This window comes from Nymphalis io, chromosome 22 (genome assembly GCF_905147045.1).
Source record: "Nymphalis io chromosome 22, ilAglIoxx1.1, whole genome shotgun sequence".
Lineage (NCBI taxonomy): Eukaryota > Metazoa > Arthropoda > Insecta > Lepidoptera > Nymphalidae > Nymphalis > Nymphalis io.
In genome coordinates, this window is record NC_065909.1 from 8,175,126 (window position 1) to 8,193,803 (window position 18,678).

Sequence of the window (18,678 nt, forward strand, 5' to 3'; positions counted from 1 at the left end):
ACAATTTGTCTCATGCTTTTTATTAAATACATTTAATATGCAAAATATTCGATTAGAGCTTTTAAAGGTTGATATTTGTGAAAATTTCAGGAACCTCTATATAAATGTGCCTGTGAATCTCCCACTGCTGGGCTGAAGGCCTCCTCTCCTTCCTTTTGAGGAGAAGGTTTGAGCTTTTTCCACCACTCTGCTCCAGTGCGGGTTGGTGGAATACACATGTGGCAGAATTTCAATGAAATTAGATACATGCAGGTTTCCTCACCATGTTTCCCTTTACCGTAAAGCATATATGAAAATAAAATAGATTTATTATGAATTCCCTTAATTGAAAATTACGACGACCAACCCAAGTAAATGACAACTCTGATATATCGTTGGAGGTTTTGTTATGTCGAAGCCAAACTCTTAAACACACAAGCTCAAGCTCTGCAGTCAAGCTGATGACGGCTTCGACTTTTTGTTCCTCCTCATTATTTCTTACTGAAGGAAGCTTTTTTTTTTTCAACAGCTGGACTTGCAAGCTGCTATTGCGAAGTTCTCGTCTACTTCGTCGTGTGTAGGTTTGTATTTGTTCAGTATATCAAACGTATTGTTACGCCATTGAGAGTGGTCGATACGCTCTATAGAGTTTAAATTTATAGGTATTAATGTAAACGTTAGAGCCTTTTCCGAGGTACAAGTAATAAATTGACATACTTTAAGGGCTTTGGGTGGGATTAAAGGTTAAATTGATATGGGCACCTGGCAATACTTCTTTTCTGCACTTCCTAAAGTAAGGTAGACCCACCTTACCTGTTGGCAGAGATTTAGAGAATAGCATTAAGCACGCCTTACGTATTCTATATACGTAATATTTGTTGTGCAATAAAGTGCTTAATAAATAAATAATACTGCAATACTCTACACTCAGTGTAGACAGAGGTACGAACAGGCAACACTCGCTCAAAGTTCAGAAACTTCAACAACAGTGGTTATACTCTGTGGTCCGGTACAGTACAGTGTTTTCTCTAATCAATCAATGTCATAATTTGTTGTTTTTAAATAAAAACATTGACTATTACGACTTTAACTAAATAACAAAATATGTTTTCTGTAGTTCGTTATTACTAAATTAAATTTAAGATCCTCATTAGTTGCGTGTCATACTCTTATGTCTAAAATATGGCAGAATTAAAAATATGCAGAATATGCCTTCGAACTGAGTCAAAGGTTTATAATTATGATCAGCATCAATTAAAATCATATTACGAAGAAGTATTAGCGTTAAAAGTAAGTAATATATTATAATTTTCATTCAATAAAAGTAATTATTCATAGACGTTACGTCGGGTAGACTTTGTATACTTCGTTATGTTATGAAGAATGATAATACTAATTATTTAAAAAAAAAACTTTTAACATCACTTATTTTTATTAATCAAGTCAAAATAAAAAACACTATTCATACTTGAAGGATATTTATTTACTAATACAATGAATACTTTACAGGTAAATGAATCAGATAATCTACCTCATTATTTTTGTTTCGAATGCGCAATGCAGTTGCATAAGTTTCACAAGTTCAAAGAAAAGAGTTATTGTGGGCAGAAAATACTGAAAGACATGTTAAGGAAAGGCCCGGTAAGTTCTTAAACCACATAGTGTACACATTGTGTACACAGTGTGTAATACATGCAATCTTTATTATATCTCATAATACAATAGGGAAGCAAACTACACTCACACACTATGGTACAGATTTTTGACATTAGGGTCTTTCGAGGCACAGGATAAAACACTATTTTTAGTCTACCGCTTAACTGAGAGATCAATTCCATCGCACACATAGAAAATTATTATTAATAATAAGAATAATATCCTGGGACATTTTTCACACACGGCCATCTGATCCCAAATTAAGCTTGTACAAAGCTTGTGCTATGGATACCAGACAACTGATATACTACATATACTACTTTTCTTTTGTAAATACATAGTTATATAGATAATTACACCCAGACTCAGGACAAACAGACATGTTCATGCACACAAATGTCTGTCCTGGGTGAGAAACGAACCCACAACCTTCGGCGTGAAATGCAAGTATCTACCAACTACGCCAACCTTAATAAATAAAGTTAAATAACCCAATAAATTTAGCTTATTAGCCTGACTTAGTATATAATATCGCCTAGATCAATGAGACATCTTAATCACATACATGCTTAATATTCTTGTATATGTATATTTGTTTCAGATAACATATGAATCAATATATAAAATAAATAGATCAGCTCATAATCTGGAATCACCATTAAGACGAGTTACCTTCACGTCTAATATATTTAAGCAATACGAACATAACGAGGCTATAAAAGACGAAATCAAATATGAACAAAGAGTAGAAAACATACAATTAGATACTGTCGATGATTCATTTATTAATGAAGATATTGACGACAACGATCAAGTGGATGAAAAGATAGAAACAAGTCCATACATAGATAATATAGATAACGAAGTCGTTACTGAGGGGAAGTGTAAAGATGAGCTTAGAACAAAAAATAAATTCAAACGGATTAATTTAATGGATGGTAATAATTGGAAGAAGATTGATTTGACGGAAGAGCAAGCTGTCCAGGTATTGTATTATGAAGTAACAGTTATTAAATATAACGAAATAATTCGTGTTCATGTTTAAATTACTGTTTTTCTTAAGATCAAATATATGAGTTGATAAAATGTAGGAGTAAATGCATATTTTACTCGCCTTATTTAGCGCATGTCTTTAAATATCATTGGTCATATATAATCTTTATGTAGATAAATCCCATAAGAACATGAAGATCTTAGGACTTCAGTGTAAGCCATTTTGCAATGGTTATATTATGATTGATGTGTTTTTTTTTTATAGTATAGGATGGCGGACGAGCATATGGGCCACCTGATGGTAAGTCACCAACGCCCATAGACATTGGCATTGTAAGAAATGTTAACGATCGCTTACATCGCCAATGCACCACCAACCTTAGGAACTAAGATGTTATGTCCCTTGTGCCTGAAATTACACTGGCTCACTCACCCTTCAAACCGGAACACAACAATAACAAGTACTGCTGTTTGCGGTAGAATATATTGTGTAATATATTTTTCAGGAGCACAGATCAAGAGCTGACGATGAAAAATATAAAGCTGCTGCGTTCAAATGTACCGATTGTTTCAAGGGTTTCTCTAAAGAGGAGATGCTGAAAAGACACAATAAATTGAGACATAAGGAGGTACATCCTGATAATATTTAAATATATAAATTAATTTTATATGTGTTTTATATAAAATATGGCCACTCCTAGCGGCTTCGCTCGTGGAACGTTATAAATATATTGCTTTTAGAGCGTAAATTTATTTGTTTAAGCGTAAATGACACATACATATATATATATATATCTCATGTCTATATATATCTGCAGTAGTATGTCCTTAAAATTTTAAATATACATAATTTTCAACCCAATACAGGTTTGGTAGGTTCAGGATTTGAGTCTGGTATGCGGTAGGTAATGGTGGGTGTGCCAGTGTAATTAAAGGCACAATCGAGGCACAAAAGATGCCAAGTATGGCAAGACTTAAGAAATGCTTTTATATCTTAGTGTCAATGCCATCCCATTTGCTCGTCGGCCTTCTACATCTATAAATTAAACGTAACCGTAACAGCCTGTGAATGTTCCACTGCTGTGCTAAAGACCTCCTCTCTCCTTTTTTGAGGCGAAGGTTTGGAGCTTATTCCACCACGCTGCTCCAATGCGGATTGGTGGAATACACATGTGGCAGAATTTCAGTGAAATTAAGACACATGCAGGTTTCCTCACGATGTTTTCCTTCACCGTAAAGCACGAGATGAATTATAATCACAAATTAGGCACATGAAAATTCGGTGGTGCTTGCCCGGGTTTGAACCCACGATCATCGTTTAAGATTCACGCGTTCTTACCGCTGGGCCATCTCGGTTATAAATTAAACTAAATATATATTATAATTAAAAAAATGTTGCAGTCGATCGGTTCGTTCGAGTGTCGGTTCTGTCGCATGCGCTTCAAGTGGAAGTGTGACCTTCGCAAGCACATGCGGGCGCACTACACCAAGTACCTGTGTCTGCGCTGCCAACTCGTCTGCCCAGTGGAGTGAGTATCTCATAGACAATGATTGCGCAATTGATATCTGACATTTGACAATAACTTAATTATTTCCTTTTAAAAAAGGCAAAGGTATTGCACTATACAGCCAAATCCTCTAATCCAGGAACAGGCCTAATCGATATATAACATAGGGTTAAAGATTTTGAAGAAAATTTTACTAATAAAATCGAGTAAGCTTAATTCAATAAAAGGCGAAACATTTTTAAAAATAACTCATATAATAAAATATTGATAAAATAACGCGATAAGTACTGAACTGAACTTAAGATACTCTCTTAAAAGACATTTTAAGAGATAGATTTATTTTATTTTAGAAGATATTTGACAAAATATAATAAGAAAATCTTGACAATATTGATAATAAAATTGTTTCTATATATATAAATAGTCCAACAACTTGTGTGTGTGTGGATATATTAATATAACTTGAATATTCACAACATTAAGTTTTTTGTTATAAAGTTTTAACATACAACTTCGCTGCCGCGGAAACAAAACGTCTATTTTTTTATAATATTATTAGGGATTTATTCAAACGAAAGTAATTTTGATATGTACAAACATGTTAGCGCTCATTACACGGTAGGGACTTACTGAGACTTCGAACGTCAAGTAAGCCTAAGATTTCGAGCGTCAGATGACGTCAGCGTGAGATTTGTTATTGTAAGTGCGTTAATGTGTGCGTTAGAGCAAACATGTTTATAAATCTATTCTCGTGAGTAAGGCACTCACACCATTTTTCTTTAAACGGCTCTCAACAATGAACAATCCGTTATATTAGACCTTAAGTCGATTATTCAGTTCATCGTGTAAATAATACATCGTTGTACATAAATGTTTTTAATTGTGAAACGTTTGATTTTTAATAAAATTAGAATTGTGAATGTTTCAAGGAACACCGCGATCCTCCACGAACAGTACCATAGTGGTGTTATAAGAAAATGTGCTTACTGCAATGAAGAGTTTAGGTAAGAATATATGTATTTTTATTATATAAATTTATTTATGACTAGTTTTGGTCTGTGTGTGTGTATGTATGAAAGACGCAGGGCTTAGGTTTTTTTTCTGGAAAATCGCATTACGCGTTTCCCCCACTGTTGCCGTGGGGGAAACGCGTACAACCCCCCCCCCCCCCCGTATGAGTGACTCGCTTGTGTCCAAGACGCCGAGTGCGCCCCGAACATCGGAATACCCACTAAAAAACCAGCGGTACCCTTTCCGTTATAGCGAGGAGCGCCACGGGATCGCTTTCGCATGCTACCGTGATGCTGTGTTCTATCCCATACCGACAACGTGTATGCAAAATCTTATGATGGACAATTGAGTAGTTAAAGGTGATAAATCAAAGTCACTTTTGCATATATAATGCTAGTTTACGTCTGCGGCTTCGCCCGCGTTTGGAGGAGTACGTTAGCTTGGGGTCCAAACTTGCTGCGTACCAAATTTCATCAATATCAAAGCATAACAGACTCACAGACACATCTTCGCATTTATAAGATTAATATAAATTAGGACTCGATTCGTTACCTAATGGTTCCTTGAGTCCGTTGATATTTGCACTTTAAACAGATTCCTCTTTAGCTTTCTTTTAATTTAGAAAAGTATTTGTTTAAGGTAAATGGAATTCACTCCAAAACTTTCCCGTAAGAAAATAAAAGGCTTTTGTCCAGCTGTGGGACATTTGCAGTGTGTTGGTTTTTTTTATTAAATTAATCTTATATACCATATAACCCTGAGGATGACTGGATCCGTAGTCATCCCGAAACACGTCGAGCTGACTTCGATAAAAAACGCACATATTAACAAATGTTGTTAATAAAACTTTTTTTTTCTAAGAAAAACGGACCGCCTTCGAAGGTCAGATCATGATATATTGTATACAAAAACCTTCCATGAAGAAATTTTTATACATATTGATAATGTCCTCCAGACCGATTTCGGCCTCGGCGGCCAATCTTAATAGAGATTAGCCAACTACGCAGGAGATATTATAGTGCACAAGTGTGTGCGCAAACACAGGCGCACTCTCTATTCCCTAACTCTCATAATCCGATGGGTCGGCAATCCGACACGACCGGAAAGAGTTCAGGCGCAGGACCAGCGGCTTTAAGTTGGGAGTGTACACACTTCCAACTTCCGGACTCCGATGTGCTACTGAGAATTTTCTAAACGAAAAACCCTAAACTTTTTATTACATAACGATAAATATCATCCAAATCGGATCAGCAGTTTTTGAGAAATACCCGGACATACAGACGTACATACAAGTAAAATGTGGAACCTCCTTTTTTTGAAGTCGGTTTAATAGATAATAGATAATGGTCGTCTCGCCAGGCACTCGTCGACGTATTACACGCACCTGCGCACGCACCGCAGCGAGTTCGTGTGCTCGCTGTGCGGCTCGTCGTTCGTGAGCGAGGCGGGCCTGCACCAACACAAGCGCATCAAGCATTGCACTAATGACATTGTAAGCGGATCGGATATTTACATAGCGTTTGTACTTGGTTTTTGAGGAGAAGGTTTGGAGCTTATTCCACCACGCTGCTCCAATGCGGGTTGGTGGAATACACATGTGGCAGAATTTCGATGAAATTAGACACATGCAGGTTTCCTCACGATGTTTTCCTTCACCGAAAAGCACGAGATGAATTATAAACAGAAATTAAGCACATGAAAATTCAGAGGTGGTTGCCCGGGTTTGAACCCACGTTCATCGGTTAAGAAACACGCGTTCTTACCACTGGGCCATCTCGACTTCTCCTCAAATAGGGAGAGGAGGCCTTAGCCCAGCAGTGGGACATCTACAGGCTGTTACTTTTGTACTTGGTAGGGTTTTGGGCAAACCTGGGGACCACATGTTCTACCGCCAAATTGTACTTAGAATTGTTGTGGTTTGAAAGATGAACGTAACATCTTAGTTGACGAGGTCGGTGACGCATTGGCGATGTAAGTAAGCTATTTCTTATAGCGCCAATGTCTATAGGCGGTGGTAGTCACTTACCATCAGGTGACCCAATTGTCCGTCTATCTGCATATTCTATAAAAAAAAAACAAATAATAAGTTTAAATATGTCATGTCATAAAATATAAAATGAATAATTATTTTATTTATATATATATATATATATACGTATATAAGTATATCTGAAACGATTCTGATTGACTCGAATTATGTATTTACATAAGCTATCTTACGAGTATATAAAGCCGAGCGAAGCTCAGTTGCCCAAGGCCTTGTTATATAAAATTTAAAAACGTTATAAAATGCAAGTAATAACTTGTTATAAATGTTGTCATAGGAGAGTCCAGATGATGATGAAGACGTGAACACGTTCTGTTCCCGTTGCGACATCCGCTTCGAGACGAGGAAGGCGTACGAAGAACATCTCTTCCACTCAGCGATGCACGCCGAGGTCGTTGTGTAAGTAACGCACACATATAACTGATTGAGTCATGACACACACGCATAAATATATATGCACGACCAGAAACGCACACTCACGTATATATTAGGTCCTTACATATGAAATTATCGTTTTGTCGTACTGACCACTTTGATCTGAAATATCTCCTCTTTGGTTAAGAATTCCAAATTAAAATTTATAAATTCATTTAGCTGGTACATTTGAGTTTTGAAAACAGTCATTCATTTGTTTTTTCCTCATTATTTTTTTCTTTGGCGTCGCTTATTACCGCAGAATGGAAAACATGAAATATCGGTATATTTAAGAGTACGAGTTCTACCGTGGCATCAGTGCTGCAGAAACAGCTCGAAGGATTAATTATGTGTACTGCGCTGGTGTCGCTAAAGTAAGCACGGTACGTTTTTGGTTTCAATGTTTTCGTTCTGGAAATTTCGACCTTTTTTTTTATAATCTGGGATGGCAAATGACTTTACTCCACCTGATGGGAAGTGGTAGTAGAGTCCAAACCTTCAGAACCAACTCCGTGGACGGCCGGAGACCAAAGTGGAAAATGAAGAATTAAAGACTAGTGTGGAAGCGGATCCATCACAAAGCACTTCAGAGATAGCTGCAGGCTTCGGGGTAAGTGATAAAACTGTTATAATCCACTTGAAGCAAATCGGGAAAGTAAAAAAACTTGACCATAGTTCAAGTTTTTATACCTCATGAATTGAGTGAATCGAACTTGCAAACACGCGTCGACTGCTGTGTTACTTTGCTCAACCGACACAATAATGAAGAGATTTCAAGTCGAATCATTACTTGTGTCAAAAAGTGAATACTGTACGATAATCGGAAGCGCTCGTCGCAATGGTTGAACCCTGGAGACCCAGCAAAATCCTTCCCTAAACGAAAATTGACTCAGAAAAAGTTACTTGTGAGTGTTAGGTGGACTAGCGCCGGTCACTACAGCTTTCTAAAATCTGGCCAAACGATTACGGCAGATATCTATTGTCAGCAACTGCAAACCATGAAGGAAGAACTAGCTGCTAAACAACCGAGATTGGTCAATCGCTCTAGGCCACTGCTGCTTCACGACAACGCAAGACACTGCGCAACAAACAACCACTAAGTTAGATGAGCTACAATTGGAATAATTGCGACATCCACCGTACTCCCCGGACCTTGCTCCAACAGATTACCATTTTTTTCCGAAATTTGGACAACTTATTACAAGGAAAAAAATTCAACTTGTCACGGTGTTCTCGTGTGTACCGGGATCGTTCCACCAAGACCGTTACATTAATAAAACTCATCATAAAGATTATAAAATTTACAACATAAAAATCAGGGGGTGGGCCGTTGACAGTATCTGGTTAATTAAGTTAACATTAATACAATAAAATATTACAAGTGACTTAGCTGTAAGTGAGTTGGCATCGGTTAAAATTAAGTGATAGATTAAAATAGATAAGCAGGATAGTGCAAACCCTGAATGCAGTGTCACAATGAGTGAGCAAATAAATAAAAGCAGTGCGAAGCAGCAAATAGCACCAGCAGCAACAGCAGGCCACCGGACAAGCAGCCTCTCCTCCATAAAACAGCAGAGCCTCCAACAGCTCCAAATCAGCGACAATCCCTCGTTTGAGTCCACCGAAAAATATTATATTACTTTGTAATGCAATATACAAAGTATATATAAAATTATAGAAAAATAAACACTCCCTCAGGAGTGTTTAAATATGTAGAAATAAGACAATATATGACTTATATTGCACGTGGCACGGTTTTGATACAAAGAGGTTTGGTAACCCGAACCTCTCAAATACGTCTTACAAAGTGGATGACGTAGGTAACCCTCCGTTAGTATAATTTTCTATATAATAAAAAGGAATATATTTAATCGTTTAAAACTGACAGCGTCGGTAAGCGATCGGCGCCTGCTCAACGATCAAAGAAGACGACCGTACGGCGAACAACGTAGTGCTGCCATCTCTCAAACAGCATAGATAATAAATGTCGAAACAATGAATGCCGATTCGATAACCGTAATTTATTTTATAAACCGGTTAGATTAGGTAAAATAAATACAATTTAAATTTATAGGGTTACACACCCCGATGCGGCAGTCCAAACCGCCTTCAAAGAGTTTATTGATTCTCGCCCCCATGGTTTTTTTAGTAAAGGGATCAATGAACTACCTATGAGATGGCAAAAGTGCATAGAGAACAACGGTGCATACTTTGAGTAATTAAATATATTTTACAAAAAAAAAAGACTATATTCCTCCCGTACAAAATGCCAATTTCATATGTAAGGGCCTAATGCTTGTGTAAGCACGCTCACATATAACAGATTGAGTCATCACACATGCATAAATAAATATGCACGACCAGAAACGCACACACACGTATATACAAATACAATATATGTGAACAAGAATTGCTCATTTAGTATTATAACGTGAATATATGTACATACGATAAAAAACGCACACATTAACAGATATACCCACACAAATACATGTATAATCCAAAATGAATGGAACTAAAACCTCTGGGGACGGTTGTTCTTAGATATCTGACAAATGTATTTGTTAAAAAAAATACTACGACAAATCAAAAAAAAGAACTAAATTTGTATTACTACAAATGTATTATATAACAAAAGGTTCAAATAAACGAAATAATTATATTAATTACAGAGAGGGCCTCCAGATAGAACACCAACCAAGAAAGATATTAGGGAAGAAAATGCAAGATAAGGTAATATATTATATGTTGTTAATGTCCCACAGCTGGGCTAAGGCCTCCTCTCCTTTTTGAGGAGAAGGTTTGGAGCTTATTCCACCACGCTGCTCCAATGCGGGTTGGTGGAATGCACATGTTGCAGTATTTCAGTGAAATTAGGCACATGCAGATTTCCTCACGATGTTTTCGTTCCGAGATGCACGAGATGAATTATAAACACAAATTAAGTTTGAACCTGCGATCATCGGTTAAGATGAACGCGTTTTAACCACTGGGCTTTTTAAAAATATATTGGTTATGTGCAATTAATTTAAATAATAATTTTCCTTTCAGATTACAAGCTTATTAAAATCTAGGTGAGTCTCTCTTTTTATTGCTTAGAATCTAAACCTTAAATTTTCTTAAATGAATATATATATATTTTTATATAAAATAAGAAGGCGGACGAGCATATGGGCCAACTGATGGTAAGTGGTCACCAACGCCCTTAGACATCGGCATTGTAAGAAATGTTAACCATTGCTTCAATCACTAATGCGCCACCAACCTTGGGAACTAAGATGTTATGTCCCTTGTGCCTCTAATTACACTGGCTCACTCACCCTGCAAACCGGAACACAACAATATCAAGTACTGCTGTTTTGCGGTAGAATATTTGATGAGTGGGTGGTACCTACCCAGACGAGCTTGCACAAAGCTCTACCACCAGTAAAAGTTTTATATACTTGTATATAATATAAATTAATGCTAGTTTTGTATTCGCGTTCGCGTGTTGTTCATTTGATTGAGTTTTGAAACTATGGGATGAGTTATCGGGTAATTGCTTACAAAACAGCAGCTGCCGATAAAAATGAAAACTTGAAACTGTTAAATATATTTGTCCAATTTCCAAATCTATTGGTATTCCAAGTAATAATTCTATCCCTATAATGATAACATTAAAATACACGGTATGTCGCAAACTCGGTACAAAATATTAATACAGTTTAATTTAAAAGAATAATACTTAAAATACACTTATATTATTTATATATAGTGCCAGTATCTACATAAATTTCAATCATTATTATTCATATTAATTCCCAATTTTTTTATTTTTTATTTTTTTTGTCAAATTTAAAATAGTCCCTCCCAATTCCCACCCGACGCAAAGCTGCCCATAATGCAGGCCGCATTTCCGCGCTGTATGGCAATGGACAACCTCTGTGCCAACTGAGACTTTTCCCAAAATGCTTAAATTACTTGTACTTTCAACGATTTCATATTAACATTAGCATGTCGATAACGCGAAGCCACGAGTCTATCCCCTACGATACCCCGCGTAACGCGTCTGAAGTTTTCACTTCAAATGAAGAAAACCTGGCCCGCTCAAAGGCTACACTATATTACACTAATTACACGAACAAAATTTACCTAAGATTCAATTCTTTCGTAATTAAAATTTAAAAAAAAGTAGATCGTCTTTCCTTTCTCTTCTTCTCCCTTTCCCCTCTCTTATACTTCTGTTCGCGTTCTTTTCTTTGTTATTATATGTCTTTTTTTATAGAATAGGAAGGCGGACGAGCATATGGGCCACCTGATGGTAAGTGGTCACCAACGCCCTTAGACATTGGCATTGTAAGAAATGTTAACCATCGCTTACATAGCCAATGCGCCACCAACCTTGGGAACTAAGATTTTATGTCCCTTGTGCCTGTAATTACACTGGCTCACTCACCCTTCATACCGGAACACAACAATACCAGGTACTGCTGTTTTGCCGTAGAATATCTGATGAGTGGGTGGTTCCTACCCAGACGAGCTTGCACAAAGCCCTACCACAAGTAATCTCTCTCTCTCTCTCAAACTACAAATGTCTATATGCAAGAACTTATCTTCCAGAAAGTTCGAGAAAGTTCCAATTAAGCCCGAGATAAGGAGGAATAAAAAGATGAGGAGAAAAAAGACGAAACCTACCACATGTCACCAAGTAAGTCGATATTAAATAAGAAACGACATTGTTAAAGTTATATTCTTTATTCCTCAGTACAAAGTGTTGAACACTACTATTGAAGTTCAGTGACTGCCTCGTTGGTCTATTATCTATCTTATAAGGTCGAAGATCGTAAGTTCCTGGGTTCAAACCCCAGGTCGAGTCATTTTTTTCTGTCGTATATTTTTCAGCATCAGCCTTTATTCTCAAAGTTGTGTTTACTGATCCTGCGCCTGAATCCTCTCGGTTGGTCGAATTATGAGTGTAAGGGTATAGAGTGACCCCGAGTTTGTCTTCCATGCCTGAAGTACATAACTGATGGTCGTGATAAGAAAATATTATAGTAGTAATATTACGACGAGCCGGTTGGCGTGGTTGGTAAGATTGCCTTTCACGTCGAAGGTTGTGGGTTCGATTCCCACCCAGGATAGACATTTGTGTGCGTGAACATGTGTATTTTTCCTGAGTCTAGGTGTAATTATCAATATAAGTTTGCATTTACAAAATAAAAATAGTATATGTAGTATATCAGTTGTCTAGTTTCCATAGTACAAGCTCTGCTTAGTTTGGGATCAGATGGCCGTGTGTGAATAATGTCCCAGGATATTATTATTATTATTATCAATATTCCAGTGCGGCAAGCACTTTGACACTCAAGCGGCGTGCTTGAAGCATCACCTGGCGGAGCATCCCGGGACCTCCTTCTGCCCCCCCAACGAGAGACACATCTGTGAGATTTGCGGAGCCTCGTTAGCGGTAAGACATAGCAAATATTCATTAAATATATATGATTCAATAATATGTATTAATATTAAAAGTTAGTATTGCCTTGTCACCCTCGTGTGGTACGAGCCTCTGTTGTGTATATATACTAATTAAATGCCTTATTTTACACTGAAAATAAACGGAATACCACTCATCACGAAATCTCCTAAACTATCCGCCGGATTGACTTGAAATTTGTCACAGTTACTCCTTTCTAAACGTATATGCTAACTAAGAACGGATTTTACGCAAATCCTTTCCAAAATACATTTTTCTTCTTACCCGTGCGAAGCCGGGACGATTAGCTAGTATTACAATAAAAATAATGTTATAGTATTTAGTTAATATATAAAATAAATAATTAACAATAATTTACGTTTCTGATACGCCCCGCTAAGGTCTGGAATACCCTCCCGACCTCCGTTTTCCCCACCACCTACAATACGGGTACCTTCAAGTATAGAGTGAATAGGCATCTTCTAGGCAAGCGCGCTCCATCTCAGACTGTATCATCACTTTCCATCAGGTGTGATAACAGTCAAGCGTTAGCTTATATATTTAAAAATATATATGTATATTATACACTATCGCATAGTATCGTATTGTACATTTTCGACATAATTATTTAAAGCATCTAAACACAAATAAATATACGGTTTTTATAACTATTACTCATATTATAAATATGGAAATGAGTCCATTTAATTGTTTGTTTTGCTTTAACATCTTAACTACTACTGATCTACATAAAATTTTCCATGGTACACGATGTTAAGGGTGCGGAAAAGAACATATGGTGCCTAAGCCATCCCCCCCCCCTCCCTAAAACTAGTGTAAACTAGTAATATTATAAACAAGAAAAACGGTTTATTCATTTATTTCTTTGTTACGCTATAACTTCTTAAATACTTAACAGATTATCACGAAATTTTCTATACACGATGATAGGGTACAGAAAAACATAGGCTACCACCTGCCCCCCACCACACGCCGATACTAGGTTATAATGTTTAACAATCTCTAGCCGGGTAGCGTCGCAGTTCATCAGAATCTACACACGAGGGAGAAGGTTCATTCGTGCGAGACTTGCGGGCGACAATTTCTATCTAACATCGGATTGAAGCGACATATGTTGGTATGTAACTATATTATATAGGAAAGTATATTTTTTTTTTTTTTTTATAGAATAGGAAGGCGGACGAGCATATGGGCCACCTGTGTGTTCATCAGTGGTCACCGAACGCCCTTAGACATTGGCATTATAAGAAATGTTAACCATCGCTTACATCACCAATGCGCCACCAACCTTGGGAACTAAGATGTTATGTCCCTTGTGCCTGTAATTACACTGGCTCACTCACCCTTCAAACCGGAACACAACAATACCAAATACTGCTGTTTTGCGGTAGAATACCTGTGCGGTAATATATCAAAATCAAAAATTAAAATAGTTTATTTTACAGTAAAAGTATTACACACTTGATAATAGCTGTATTGCTTACTGAAATGACATCGTAATTATAATTCCGGTGGCATCCACACTAAGCGAGCTTGTGTCGTGGATACCTTGCTACGATTTACAGACAGACATTTTTTGTAAACTTTATAGAAAGAAAAAAAATATATACATTTAAGTAGACTATGCAAGAATAATAAATATATAAGTAATATTAAAAACTATATAAAATGTCAATAATATTAATTTTATGTATATATAAATACAATATAATGTGGGTGCTATATACATGCATTTTTAAATGTATGTGTTACCATTTCCTCTATAAACACGCTGTGCTGTGTATTCCAATTAATGTAGTTAAGATCATTAAAAAACGATGATCTTGACTAGGATGTGACGTCATTGGTCGAGATCTTGAATAATCCATGGTATTCATGATGGGTTCGCGAAATAAATGGCGTTATTATAACGTCAACGAAGTTTTTATCGAAACTTTGGAAGTAAAATTATAGTGATATAAATTAATTAAGTTGAATAGTGTTGTATTATAAATAATTATATATTAATCAAGGTTTGTTTACAATGCATGATATAGCAAATGGCGTAATTGCATTACCCTCTTTATTTAAGATGATGTAACAGCCTGTTAATGTCCCACTGCTGGGCTAAGGCCTTCTCTACCTTTTGAGGAGAAGCTGCTCCAATGCGGGTTGGTAGAATACACATGTGGCAGAATTTCAATGAAATCAGACACATGCAGGTGTTTTTCCTCACGATGTTTTCCTTCACCGTCAAGCACGAGATGAATTATAATCACAAATTGAGCACATGAAAATTCAGTGGTGCTTGCCCTTTGGGTTTCATCATCGGTTAAGATTCACGCTTCTAACCACTAGGCCATCTCGGCTTATATTTTGATGATGCTGATTTATTATGTATTCGGTTAAATTTTAACTTGTCCTTGTATCCTTCAGACGCACACGGGAGAAAAACCGTTCGCGTGTACTTTATGCGACAAAAGATTCACGCAGAGCAACAGTATGAAGCTGCATTATAGAACATTTCATCTGAAACAACCTTATCCTAAGAGGTAATGTCAAAATTATTTATTATAATATCTGATGTCTATGCATGGTATGATGCGACTAGCACAGGACCGGGAGATCTGGCGCGCCTGTGAGGAGGCCTATGTCCAGCATTGGATTTATGTGGGCTGAATATGATGCATGGTATGGAAATATAGACAGGATATTTCTTATATATAAAAAGTTTAATTAGCAATTGGGGAGGCGAACATTGTTTGGGCAGCGGTGACCATTTGTCAGGTGGTAGGTTGATGGTGCATCTGATGTATATATAAATGTAATCTTTATATAATACAATAATAAGTCGTTTTTGAATGTTTTTTTTTTATAGAAATCGAAGGAAAAAAATTGAAGACAAGAAGAACATATCGGACGAGGGGAGCGATGATGGCAACACTTCACCAAAGAAGGTTTCAGATAGCAAGACCGAACCGGAACCGGTCGACCCGGTTCATCCGGTGAACGCTGTGTCTGAATCGATTGTGATCGAACAAAATGAAATAGACTATCTGACACTTGGTTACCAAAAGTATTAATAATTTTACTATAATATTATAAATTATTTAATATTGATATTGTAATAAAACTTATAATTGAAATCTAAATTTTGTAACTCTGGATTCGAACCTCGATCAAGCCCTAATGGCTCAGCATGGCAAACGTAACTTGGAGTCGGACAAATTACTGAGTAATTAAAAATTAATAAAAAAATTGTATTTGGATCATATTCAAGTGCCGCAGGTTCAAATCTATATAATATAAAGCTAAGTTACTAGAGAAAAAAATCGAACAGTACGAAAGTGTGGCAGCAGCATTACAAATAATTTCGCGTGACGTACTTCAAACGCCACCAATGAAAGAATATATCGTACCCACAACCTTCGGCGTGAAAGGCAAGTATCTACCAACCACTCCAACCGGCTCGTCATTTAAAGGGTAAGCCAGTGTAACTACAGGCACGGGATAAAATATTAGCTTTCAAGGTTTAACATTAGGAAACCGAGAATGATTTTATAAAAACAACACGCCATTGGAATCAACTGTACTACTTGCAACCAAAATCCTTTTTAATATTACGATTGTTATTAAATGATATTACTTTTAGCAATCATGCAAATAAACGAAATGTAATAATATTTATATACATATGTATAATTTTTATCTCGATCCTTACATAACTGTATTCTTATGTACTTAATTTGTTGTCATTTATCTTTTGATGTGGCATTGATAAATATAAGATTTGTATTAACCTGGTGTTTTTTTTCCTATAGAAAAACTAGTACAATATGATTATATCAGTTATTTAATTAGTCTAATGGCTTGATGTAAGGCTACCCGGAGGTCCTGGGTTCAATTTCCAGATCGCGCTAATAAAAATTATTGGGTTTTTCTTTTAGAAAATTGTCAGTCTGGAAGGTGGAAGTGTGTGCACTCCCGTGCCTCGGAAAGCACGTAAAGCCGTTGGTCCTGCACCTGAACTCTTTCCGGTCGTGTCGGATTGCCGACCCATTGGATTATGAGAGTTAGGGAATAGAGAGTGCACCTGTGTTTGCGCACACACTTTTGCACTATAATATCTCCTGCGCAGTTGGCTAATCACTCTTGAGATTGGCCGCCGTGGTTGAAATCGGTCTGGAGGACATTATTATCTATGATATTTATTTGATAATATGATCTTTTGCACTTAACATGCGTTCGGAATTTACGACCTTACGGTGATTGGTTAAACAATGCTGTCTTCTTCTTTCGAATGCCAAATACATTTTTTTTATTATTATCATTATAGAATAGGAGGGCGGACGAGCATGTGGGCTACCTGATGGTAAGGTGTCACCAACCCCCATAGACATTGGCATTGTAAAAAATGTTGACCATCGCTTACATCGCCAGTGCGCCACTAACCTTGGGACCTAAGATTTTATGTCCCTTGTGCCTGTTATTACACTGGCTCACTCACCCTTTAAACCGGAACACAACGATAAAGTGCTGCTGTTTTGCGGTAGAATATATGATGAGTGGGTGGTACCTACCCAGACGAGCTTGCACAAAGCTCTACCACCAGTAAAAAAAAGAAATAAACGTGGCAAAGCGGTTTTTTCAGTCATTTATCTCTTTTATCGTTATTGATCAGTCATCTTTATAACTACACTTTCTTAGTCATACAAACGTAAACATGCGGGCGAAAACTAGTTCATAATAAAACAAGCGTATAGAGTTATGTTCACAAGATTATATTTTTATAAGATTTAAATAAATCACATTTATTAGTACAAATACATATACATACAGCTGGGCTAAGACCTCCTCTCCCTTTTTTTTGAGAAGGTTTAGAGCTTATTCCACCACGCTCCAATGCGGGTTGGTAGAATACACGTGACAAATATATATATATATATATATATATATATATATATAGACACCGAATATATATTATAAAAACAATTAGAATATATTTAACAATACAGTTTTAGGCATACAGTACAGTAATAGCCTGTTAATGTCCCACAGCTGGGCTAAGGCCTCCTCTCCCTTTTGAGGAGAAGGTTTGGAGCTTATTCCACCACCCTGCCCCAATGCGGGTTGGTAGAATACACATGTGGCAGAATTTCAATGAAATTAGACACATGCAGGTTTCCTCGCGTTGTTTACCTTCACCGTCAAACACGAGATGAATTATAAAGACAAATTAAGAACATGAAAATTCAGTGGTGCTTGCTCGGGTTTGAACCCACGATCATCGGTATTCACGCGTTCTAATCACTAGGCCATCTCGGCTTTAGGCATGCCATGTAACAAATACATATATGAATGATACATACAAACATGAATGAAATGGGCAGCTCGGTAAGACCGCGTTGCTTTGTCAATCGATTATTGTGAACTTTAAACCTAAGCTAACTGAATTATAATGCATTTTTTAATTTATCTCGTATTATGTGTTGAAGGAAAACTTTAGGGGAACCCATGTGTCGAATGAAAACACATGAATATCCACTAATCCAGTACTAACGTGGTAAGTTCTGATACTTCTCAAAAGGAGCCCTCAGCCCAGCTGGGACAGTTGCTGG

General features: G+C 36.8%; 1 protein-coding gene across 1 annotated transcript; it reads left to right on the forward strand.

Moving 5' to 3' along the window:
- The first annotated feature begins 1,049 nt into the window (after positions 1–1,049).
- LOC126777180 (zinc finger protein 91-like) lies at positions 1,050–16,289 on the forward strand. Its single transcript, XM_050500142.1, has 15 exons — positions 1,050–1,269; positions 1,489–1,620; positions 2,237–2,620; positions 3,135–3,257; positions 4,030–4,157; positions 5,066–5,140; positions 6,507–6,639; positions 7,472–7,593; positions 10,281–10,341; positions 10,660–10,682; positions 12,208–12,295; positions 12,932–13,054; positions 14,088–14,198; positions 15,497–15,612; positions 15,939–16,289. Exons 1-15 carry the CDS (start codon positions 1,162–1,164, stop codon positions 16,141–16,143), a joined length of 1,932 nt encoding a protein of 643 aa, XP_050356099.1. The 5' UTR covers positions 1,050–1,161; the 3' UTR covers positions 16,144–16,289.
- Positions 16,290–18,678: the final 2,389 nt, after the last annotated feature.